General features: G+C 46.1%; 1 protein-coding gene across 1 annotated transcript in view; it reads left to right on the top strand.

The window, feature by feature from the left end:
* Positions 1-1,531: 1,531 nt before the first annotated feature.
* Positions 1,532-11,260, top strand: part of LOC107300126 (suppressor of hairless protein homolog) — a gene marked incomplete at its 5' end in the record, with an annotated part of 15,718 nt that continues 5,989 nt past the window's right edge. The window contains 4 exon segments of the mRNA XM_015829469.1: positions 1,532-1,570; positions 2,188-2,283; positions 4,144-4,309; positions 10,470-10,702. Of these exon segments, the coding sequence (XP_015684955.1) occupies positions 1,532-1,570; positions 2,188-2,283; positions 4,144-4,309; positions 10,470-10,702 (534 nt within the window).

Genomic DNA, 11,260 nt, shown 5'->3' with positions numbered 1-11,260 from the left:
GGCACGCGTGCCTGGCTGAGGAATTCTGGGAGTTGAAGTCCACAAGTCATAAAAGGGCCAAGTTTGAAGAGCCCTGCTCTTAATGGACCTGGGATAGGCAGATGTTGTTGCTTAATAACATTAAACGTCACAGGAAGGAAGCCATGATAGAATGTTGTGTAGGTGGAGAAGGAGTGTGTGTGTGTGTGTGTGTGTGTGTGTAGGAGTGGAGGAGGAAGCACATACCAGAGAGGTCCCCAAAAAAGAGACTGCACAGTCCTGAAACTGGAGGAGGAAATGTGGAAAAGATTCAGGATAGCCATAGAATCTCCCAGGGTATATTTATTATGTCAGTCATTAACAGCTGTAGTCTGTCAAGATTCTGTCTATTAAGTGTAAGCAAATAAAAGAACTGGACTTGATTGGATCTCATTGTGTCGTCTTTGGGCTTGGGCTGGGCCTAAGCTGTGCCCAGTAAAGCTGACTTTTGCAAATGATGGTTTTTGTCAACGCTAATGGTGTTCAAACGGTGCCCTAGATACTCAAGGTGCCTATTACTATTGCTACTGCCTTTGCTTTTATTATTATTAGGTCGCTCAGAATTCTAATTTTTTGAAAAATGTTTCACAACCACACAATATTTCACTTCCATTCTCCTGGCTTTGTCTTAGGCCATTGATGGTGAACCTTTTAGAGACCAAGTGCCCAAAACCACTCCCACGCCGCTGCCCCGCCCTCGCTCCACCACCCCCACGTCCCGCCTGCCGGCAGGGCCACCCACTGCCTCCACAGCCCACCCCAGATCACCCAGGTGGCCCAGGAGCGCCACGGAGGCCACGCCCTCCATCCGCACCCCGCAGCACCATCTGCGCGCAGTGGGACGCGAGGGCGGAGTCTTGTCCTGGCTGCTATGTCCTTGGCTGCGCTGCTCTGCATGGGCCGCGCCCGGTGGTGACTCCTTTGGGGGGGCTATTGGTGAGGAGGGGGCCGTGGGGGGAGGCGGGGCTGGAGCAACAGCACGCGTGCCCACAGTGAGGGCTCTAAGTGCCGCCTCTGGCCCGCGTGCCATCATTCCACCCCCTGGCCCGCCTGCCGGCAGGGCCACCTGCTACCTCCACAGCCCATCCCAGATCACCCAGGTGGCCCAGCAGCGCCACGGAGGCCACGCCCTCCGTCCGCACCCCGCAACACCATCTGCGCGCAGTGGGACGCGAGGGCGGAGTCTTGTCCCCGCTGCCTGGCTGCTATGTCCTTGGCTGCGCTGCTCTGCACGGGCTGCGCCCAGTGGCGACTCCTCCGGGGGGATGTTGGTGGGGAGGGGGCCGTGGGGGGAGGCGGGGCTGGAGCGATGGCACGCATGCCCACAGTGAGGGCTCTGAGTGCCGCCTCTGGCTCGCGTGCCATAGGTTCGCCACCACTGTCTTAGGCAAACGGGTCAGGAATGTGGAAAAGTGTGACTCCAGGGCCACGTTGGCATGCGCCAGCCCCATTTTGCTTGTCTCTCGTGCCCACTTGGTTATGAATGACTCGGTTTTTCTTTTTTTTCCTACAGGAAATTTGGTGAGCGACCTCCACCGAAGCGGCTCACCAGGTAGGGTTCGGGTCTTGCGTTCGGGTCCTGACGGGGGCTCTTCCCCAGGGGTGTGTATTATAATATCAGTTGCCTCTCTGGACAGGCGAAAGGGATCATCAAAGCGGTCAGAGCTACGAGAGCAAGGCCGTCTGTTCTGTTGGCTTCTGAGCTCGGTTTTGTCGTTCTGTGTACGTTCTGTGTAGGCAACTTCACCTGCACGCTCACGGAGCTGCTATCCTTACTCCTTACTTTGATCCTTTATGGAAAAGGTGGAGACCAACATCTTCCTGCCTGTTACTACAAAGAGAAAGGGATCCCTTCCCCGAGAAATACATAGGTGTGGAGCACCTCAACTGTTCCCAGTCCAGTGACACTGGTGGGAATCAATCTGATTGCTACTGGTGGTCCTTAACTGGCTGACAACTGTAATTGAGCCCAGAATTATGGGTGGGGTGGGGTGAGAAGATGGTCATGAGAATTTGGATCAAGGGGAACCCTAGCAGCTTTGGCAGGCCCCACAAGAGAGACGTAGCTGCAGGCAATTCAGACACATAGCGATGTCTGGGGTGTTTTAAAAAATACATGTGTAAATTGGGTTTCTATGAACTTGATTGCCTTTGTTCTCCCATTCTTAGGGAAGCGATGAGGAACTATTTAAAGGAGCGCGGCGATCAAACAGTCCTAATACTTCACGCAAAAGTGGCTCAGAAATCCTATGGAAACGAAAAGAGGTAACGATGGGCGGTGTTCTTGAATTGTGCGCTGCGCTGTTTTGCAGTCGAAAATAAACATAAATTAACGCAGAGAGCAGCTTTCAACAACCATCTGCTATTTGGATGTTGTGGATTGTTACTTCTAGAATTCCTGGCTTGGAAGCTTGCAAGGCAGGTTTTATAGAAGGAGGGAATGAGATTAAAAAGAACGGTGCAAATTTTCTGGATTTTGTGTTACAGAGATTTAAAATTACACTGGGTCTGGTTTTGGGGTTCTTTTTCACTCCTGAGGTATCGGTTGACAAACCGTAGTTTAAAAAATCCGGGAAAAGTATCAGTTCGGGAGCCTTAAGATTTTGCAACGCAAAGGTTGCTATGAATTATTTTAAAGGGTCTTTGTTACATTGTGTGGAGCTCCATCTAGTGACTATTTAAAGTACCTTAAGTTCTTAACGAGCCTACATTTCTGTCAACCAAATAAATCACAACAAAATAGATTTTAAAAAACAAAGAGAGTGGGTGTATATGCATCAGAATTTCATTTTTTAATGTATGCCAGTGTGTTCACAGAAAAAAGTGATCATAAAGGTCTTGGTCTTGTCTTCCCTTCGTCTTCTCTTCTCTTCTCTTCCCTTCCCTTCCCTTCCCTTCCCTTCCCTTCCCTTCTCTTCTCTTCCCTTCCCGTCTCTTCTCTTCTCTTCTCTTCTCTTCTCTTCTCTTCTCTTCTTTTCTCTTCTCTTCTCTTCTCTTCTCTTCTCTTCTCTTCTCTTCTCTTCTCTTCTCTTCTCTTCTCTTCCCGTCTCTTCTCTTCTTCTCTTCTCTTCCCTTCCCTTCCCTTCCCTTCCCTTCTCTCATCTCTTCCCTTCCCTTCCCTTCCCTTCCCTTTCTTTCCTCTCCTCTCCTCTCCTCTCCTCTCTTGGTTTTGTCTTGTCTCATCTCCCTAAGCAAAACTGGGTTAGAGAAACTGGGGAAATTGCTTCAGTTGTAGTACTTTAGATTAAATTCTTAACTGACATTCTTTCAAATTGCCTCCTCTCATATTTGTAGCTTAAAATTCTATACATCGAAAGTATATAATAATAATCTATTTTTTCCAAAGGCAGTACAAACCTTCTAGGGAAATACATGTTCTAAATGTAACTTTTCGGTACGAGCCAGGAAATCTTAAAATCTTTTGAAGTCCAGTTGTTTTTCGGTAAAGAAAGTTGCGTAATTTGGAGCTTAGCTTAGCTTTGTTGGCACCACATTCGAAATTTGTTAGCTCTCTGACATTGCATTATGAAACCACATCTACCTATAGTACTCTTCTGTTGCTAGAATTAAACGTCATTAAATATTTCATTTTTAAAATAACACATTTCTACCCCTGGAGACCTAGTGGGTAAAGATTCATGTGGAGTTAAAGGCGCTTTGCGTTAATTCCCACCCTACCACAAGAAAAATCTTTTCATTTATTGGAGAAGCCAGTAGAAATAACGAAACAAAACCAAATCCTGCATCTGATTGGATTTGGGGGCAAAACTAGGATTTGAAGATGTAAGTATATTCTGACCTTGGGAATCCAATTCAGTTCCATCTTCCATTTCCCCCCTTCTGGATTTTAAATAGCTCAGCTACAAAAGTGAGGTGGTGGTTAAGGCACCAGGAGGAAGAAATGTTAGGTATGTTCACTACCTTGAGTTATTTAAAAAAAAAAATCTTTAAAACTATTTTTAAAAATCTAAAAAAAGTTCTCCCTCTCTCAGATTATGTATAATTTTTTTTCTGGGTGCCTTTCCCTTCAAAAATGGCATTTTGCGCAAGATAACCAATGACTTGAGTCCTTAAAAAGGGAATACCTGTTCCAGGTGAACCTAACGTTCTGCTCTTTGCCTTCAGATTTTTTTGCCCTCCTCCGTGCGTCTATCTTATGGGTAGCGGATGGAAGAAAAAAAAAGAACAAATGGAACGAGACGGCTGCTCTGAGCAGGAATCTCAGCCATGCGCCTTTATCGGGATTGGGAATAGCGACCAAGAGATGCAGCAGTTGAACTTGGAAGGAAAGGTGCGTTGAACGTAACGTAGCGTTTGCGAACCCATTTACTGAGAGGTCACGGTGAGCGTGAGTAATAAATCGGTTCAAGACGCGGATGCTCTAAATTTGGACCTTCTCTGTTCATTCGTGGTCACTGAGTATCTTTTGGCTTTTATCCTGCCTTTATGCAAAAAATAATAATAAATAGATGTGTCTCATAGTTTTTGGTTTCGTTTTTATCTTGTTTTCGTGACTACATTTGTGGTTTTTTTTTTATAAAGATTTTATTGGTTTTTTTTTCATAAACATATGTTAATTTTTCCAATCAACCAGTTGTCTGGAGTTTGCTATGCTAATACATGTTCAATTCCTAATCCTTCATTCTTTCCTCTAGCCAACAATAAAATAGGTCCCAAATTTGATAATAGTCTGTATCTTCTTTATCTTTCAACCTCATAGTTTATTTATTTATTTATTTTATTTACATGAACTTATATGCCGCCCTTCTCCCTATAGGACTCAGGGCGGCTTACAGCATATTAAAACACACAAACGCCATCCCCCATAAAACCAATTAAAAACCAAATATTTGTCGCTGTATAGTTATTAAGATTCAAATTAAAATTATCCCTATTTAAAATTCTCCCTAGGCCAGACCCGCTTGTTGAAAAAGCCATGTCTTGAGGGCGCGGCGAAAAGATAGGAGGTCCGGAATCGTCCGGATCTCGGGGGGTAGTTCGTTCCAGAGGGTGGGGGCACCCACAGAGAAGGCCCTCCCCCTGGGGGTCGCCAGCCGACACTGCTTGGCCGACGGCACCCTGAGGAGGCCCGCTCTGTGGGAGCGTACCGGTCTGTGAGAGGGAATCTGTGGCAGAAGGCGGTCTCGGAGATATAGTTAATCTGTCCATCTCTGCACATTCCAATATTTTCCTGATTATTTCTTCTTCTGATGGCCATCCTTCATTCTTCCAGTATTGTGCAAAAATTATTCTCGCTGCTGTGGTGATGTGTAAGATTAAATATAATTACTGCTTATTAGTCTTTTCAGGCATAATGCCTAGTAAAAAAAGTTCAGGTTTAAAATCCACTTGTTTACCCAATATTTTTTCTAACCACATATGTATCTTTCTCCAATAGACCTTTGCCTTACCACATGTCCACCAAATGTGATAGTACATGCCTATGTTATGTCTACATTTCCAACATCTATCTGACATATTTTTAAACATTTTTGCTAATCTTGCTGGCGGCAGGTGCCATCTATAAAACATTTTATATACAGATTTTCTTGATATGAAGTTGACATTGTTAATTTGTAGTTTCTCTCCCATAACATTTGCCATTTTTTCTAATTCTATATTAGCCAAAAATTTTTGCCCATCTTGTCATCGTTTCTTTCACTTGTCTCGTGACTACATTTGTACCAGTATCTCAATCTTTAAGCAAAGCGGTTGCTAAGTGAAAAAATCACCCAACCGCTTCAGCTTTCCTTTGCTTTGCAGCATCAGGAGGATAGCAATAGCACTTAGACTTATATACCGCTTCACGGTGCGTTTACAATCCTCTGTAAGCAGTTTACAGAGTCAGCATCTTGCCCCTGGGTCCTTATTTTACTGACCTTGGAAAGATGGAAGGCTGAGTCAACCTTTGAGCCGGTGACAATTGAACTGCCGGCAGTCGGCAGAATTAGCCTGCAATGCTGCATTCTAGCCACTGCACCCCCATGGCTCAGGATGTCGCCCCGAAACAGTTGGGTGAGCCCAAATGGTGGGGAAAGTTTCAAAGCTCAACTTGTAAGGAAGTGTTGTGATTCCGTGCCAGCCACTGGACCTGGCAGTTGAGTCCGGGAAATCAGAGGAGTAGGAGGAGGGGCCTGGAGAGCCATCAGAGTCGGAGGGAGGCTCTGATGAGCTCCAGGACTTATAATCGGATGAAGAGCCTGGCCCCCTCCACTCGTGCTCAAGCTGAGACCCAGCTGTGTGGGGAAGCTGAGCCAGACTCTTGAGGACTCACAGCTGGAAGACATCATAGACCAGACATGTCAAATACAAGGCCTGGGGGCCGGATGCGGCCCGCGAAGTGGTTTCATGTGGCCCATGAAGCCATTCTAGAAACAGTGAGGGAACGGCCCCCATTGCCTTGGCCTTGGCCCAGGCCAGCTGGGAGCCAATGTACAGTTTTGTGGTGGCCATCTTGGCACTTGCCCCGGTGGACCATGCCTTGGTACTTGCCCCAGTCCCACCCCCTTCTGCCAGAGACCCTCAGATCTGTCCCACTCCTGCCCAGGCTTCCATAGGCACCCTTGACGCGAATGATGTCGAACTGGCCACGCCCACCCAGTAGGCCACATCCATTCCATCCATGCCCACCCAGTAGGCTGCACCCACTCTGGTCACACCCACATGGGCCCCCCAAGGGCAACCGCAATGCTGATGCGGCTCTCAGTGAAATTGAGTTTTGACACCCCTGTCATAGACGCTCGCAAATGCAGACAGGCAACAAGAGTAGGACAGAGGGAGGCAATGGGGCAGCTCCAAGGGTGGAGGAGAAGACATTGAGAAGCCACGCCTGGGGGCTGCATAATAAAAAGGGAAGGTGTATTTGCAAAGGACTCAAGTTTCATGGAATCAGATTCTGTTTGCCTTGCCTGTGAACAATTCTCTGTTTGAATCGTGTTTTGTTTGCCTTGGACAATTCTCCGTTTACATCGTGTTTTGTTTGCCTTTGCTTTTGGGACATTTTGCATGTCTGTACCTAATTTACAGGTTTTTCCTGCATTTCCAGCCTACTTGTTAAAAGAGGGGTTTGTCCTTGTGAGTTAACAAGGACTCACATAGGCTGGGACAGAACAGGAAGCTTTTTTTGCCCTTTGGATGCTCACCCCGTCACTGAGATCATTAGGAAGAAGAGAATTAATGTTTGTATTTACATTACAGAGAAAGGAATTGCAGTAGAGTACACAGGCACACGGTAGGCAACACACATCAAAGGAATGAAGTTGCGCCAGACGTTTTTCCTGGCAGGATCCCTGTGAACTACTTATGGGCAAACAAAAGGGTTACCACAAAACTGATTAGGGTCTTGTCGGTGTCAGGCAAAGTTTATCAGCCGGAGGGTTCTAATCAGCTAATTAAGGTTACAGAGCCGAGCTTGTTAATTTTCAGTTGGCGCTTCTGCGCTGTGGAAAAAACCAACTTGGGAAGTGATGGCTTGTTTTGGCAATTTGGGATAAATAAAGCAGGTTAGGCTCAGGACAGGGTGTATTAACTGATTGTAGGTGAACATGTGCCAGAGAGAGACATTCCAAAGTTGTAAATGTGGGCATTGGGTGCAAAGTTATTCTTTCATCACCTTCAAGCTGCAGATAGTCACTGTCTGAGGCAGTTGGTAAACGATCACCTGTACATATGTTCTGAACTTTCTTTGTTGAACACTATACATAGTTCATGGTTGTTGTTGTTAGTTGCGAAGTCGTGTCCGACCCATTGCGACCCCATGGACAACGTTCCTCCAGGCCTTCCTGTCCTCTACCATCTTCTGGAGTCCATTTAAGCTCAAGCCTACTGCTTCAGTGACTCCCTCCAGCCACCTCATTCTCTGTCGTCCCCTTCTTCTCTTGCCCTCCATCTTTCCCAGCATCAGGCTGTTCTCCAGTGAGTCCTTCCTTCTCATTAGGTGGCCAAAGTACTTGAGTTTCAACTGCAGGATCTGACCTTCTAAAGAGCAGTCAGGGTTGATCTCCTCTAGGACTGACCGGTTTGATCGCCTTGCAGTCCAAGGGACTTGCAGGAGTCTTCTCCAGCACCATAGTTCAAAGGCCTCCATTCTTTGGCGCTCAGCCTTTCTTATGGTCCAACTTTCACAGCCATACATTGCAACTGGGAAAACCATGGCCTTGACTATACACACTTTTGTTGACAGGGTGATGTCTCTGCTTTTTAGCATGCTGTCTAGATTGGCCATAGCTTTCCTCCCCAGGAGCAAGCATCTTTTAATTTCTTGGCTGCAGTCCCCATCTGCGGTGATCTTGGATGTTGATAAATGTGCAAACGTTCTGGATAATAAAAGAAAATAATTACTTTCCTTGCTTTCAGTCACTGAAAGAGAGTTAATTACTTTTACTCCTAAATATCCTGCTTGAAGTCATTTTCTGACATTGTAGGCTTTGTTTCTCTCAGCAGAAGGAAATTTCCTCGCCTGCTTATCAGAGAAAATGAAATGATAAAATAGTTCGGTGGCGAGAGACCGATCCCTCTTTCGCAGGGATTATTAAGTATGACATGATAGAGTGAATTCTTGATCTAATATGACTTCAGGATTTCATCACCGACAATAATGAATTGGTCTAGTAACTCCGTAGGGATGCTATTTTGTTTTTTTAATTTAATTCCCACCTTTATTATATTTATAAATAACTTAGGGTGATGAACATCCCTAATAATACTCCTTCTTCCTCCTATTCTCCTGATAGCAACTAGCCTGTGAGGTGAGTTGGGCTCAGAGTGAATGATTAGCCCAAAGTCACCTAGCTGGTTTCCATGCCTAAAACAGGACTAGACCGCACAATTTGCTGTTATCATGTCACAGTCAGGCAAGCACTATTGCTTTATCTTACTCTATTATGAACAAATAGTTATTCTGCGCTGAGAATATTGGCGTTTCTTTTACTCAGAGTGAATTGTACAAACATGCCTAAAGAATGTAATAAATTATATAAAAACCATTGTATTGAAATAACGCAGTGTATCAAGATTTATCGCAACACAACAAAAAGGAAGGGGAAAGGAAAGAGGGGGAAGGGAGGGGTAAACGCATGCGTGTGCTCGTGCGTGAACACCGTTGCTTACACAAGAGCTGTGAGCGCTCACATGTGTGGGTCTGCAAACGCCTGTGATGTTTGTGGCAATGCTCACGCAAGCGTGGCCACGAACGCCTGCCAGGATGCTTGCGTGAGTTGGGTAGCGAGTACCCGCGTCGCTCGTAGCAATGCTTGCATGAGTGGGGCCACGAACACCCATGACGACGCATGTGTGAGTGGGAGCGCAAACGCTCATGGCGACGCTCGTGTGAGTTGGGCTGCGAACGCTTGCAATGCTTGCAGCAACACATGAATGGGCCTATGAATGCCCCCAGCAACGCTCGCGTGAGTGAGGTTGTACGTGCGCACACACGTGCGAACCGGCCAGCGACTCGTGTGGCCCGGTGGCGAATAGGCCGCAGTCCACAGGTTGGGGACCTCTGTGCTAAGTCATATTTGGAGGATACAATCCTCTCTTATTTTGAAGAAATCAACTAACACTCTGGGTTTATATCATCGTGAATGCATGCTTAATGCGTGTGGGACTGCGAACGCCTGCCACAAGGCTCGTGTGAGAGAAGCCACGGACGTCTGCGGTGATGCTCGTGCGAGTCGGGCCGCAAACACCATGATGTTCGCGGCAATATTCACGCAAGTGGGGCCGCGAATGCCCATGACAAAACTCGTGTGAATGGGGCCGCGAATACCCATGACAACGCTTGTGCAAGTTGGGTCGCAAACACCCACGATGCTCCTGGCAATGTTTGTGTGAGTGGGGCCACGAATGCCCACGACAACGCTCGTGTGAGTGGGGCCGCGAACACCCACAACAACGCTTATGCGAGTTGGGCTGCAAATGCCAGCGATGCGGCAGCACACGAATGAGGCCAACTTCCGCGAAACTCAAGGCAGCGCTCACGTGAGGTTGAGCACGTGCGCACTGGCCAGCCACTCACGCGGCCCAGTGGCCAATAGGCCGCGGCCCAGTATTGGGCTGCGGCCCACAGGTGGGGGACCTCTGGTTTAAGTGACAGAAAAAGCAATATATTTCCATTTAGTTTTTCCCTTTTACAGGAAAAGAGTAAGGCAGAAGTACGTGAACCGTCTACGTATAGCAAAATCATATTTTTCTTTACAGATACTTGATGCTGATCTAGCTCATTCGTTTTCTGCTTGCGGAGTTGGGAACACCCATGTACTTGCAGTTCTCACCACGCTGTTAACTTTTTTCTGAAATGCAATAAACTGGAGCCCTACCCCGAATTTTTGAATTTGTTGTAACTTTACAATACTGTACTACTAAAAATTCCTGATTAGTACAGCTAGGCCTAGTTACCTTTAACAGTGCTTCATTGGAAAAAATACTACATTACTGTCTCCTTTTATCCACAGAACTATTGCACAGCTAAAACTTTGTACATATCAGACTCTGACAAGCGAAAGCACTTCATGTTATCCGTAAAAATGTTCTATGGCAATAGCGACGATATCGGTGTGTTCCTTAGTAAACGGATCAAAGTCATCTCCAAGCCTTCGAAAAAGAAACAATCGCTAAAAAATGCAGACTGTAAGTATTGGCCAAGCGAGGCTTCATTGACTGTGGTCGATGTTTCACATATGTTGCTGTGAGCTTGTGAGTTTTCATTCATCTCTTAAGAATGTGGCCTTTGGTCCCATTATAAAACAACTCCCAGCTATTACAACAAAGGAAGTATTTGATTTCAGCTTCTAACAATTTCAGCAGTGTGTATGTTTGTGTGTGGGGGGGGGGCGTAACAACTGTATGCGTTACGTTTTTGAGATGATCTGATTGAAGAGGTAACAATATTTCTTTTTAAAGCAGATTTGTCTTAGCAACTTTTTAAGACCCGTGGACTTCCCCAGCCTAGTACAGGGAATTCTGGGTGTCGAAGTCCACAAGGGGCTTCTGGGAGTTGAAGTCTAGGTTTTAAAGTCGTGGAGGTCGGACACCCCTGTTTTAAAACACACCTCAAGGGCTGTCCCAGGTAAAACAGACTCTTAAAAGACAAACCGCTAAAAGGATAACATTCTAGACTAGTTTGTTTTATTATTATTTATTTATTTATTGACTGTGACTAGGAAAGGAGATTGCCTTTTTAAAAAAAAAAAAAAAACAAGCCAAAGAAAAGATGCACATTTTCTGCTGGGTGTGTTAAAACAGG

The sequence above is a fragment of the Protobothrops mucrosquamatus genome, unplaced genomic scaffold, assembly GCF_001527695.2.
Source record: "Protobothrops mucrosquamatus isolate PMUCROS unplaced genomic scaffold, P.Mucros_1.0 scaffold6178, whole genome shotgun sequence".
NCBI classification, from domain to species: domain Eukaryota; kingdom Metazoa; phylum Chordata; class Lepidosauria; order Squamata; family Viperidae; genus Protobothrops; species Protobothrops mucrosquamatus.
Note: the sequence above shows the minus strand (reverse complement) of the source record. Positions and strands in the feature narration are given on the sequence as shown.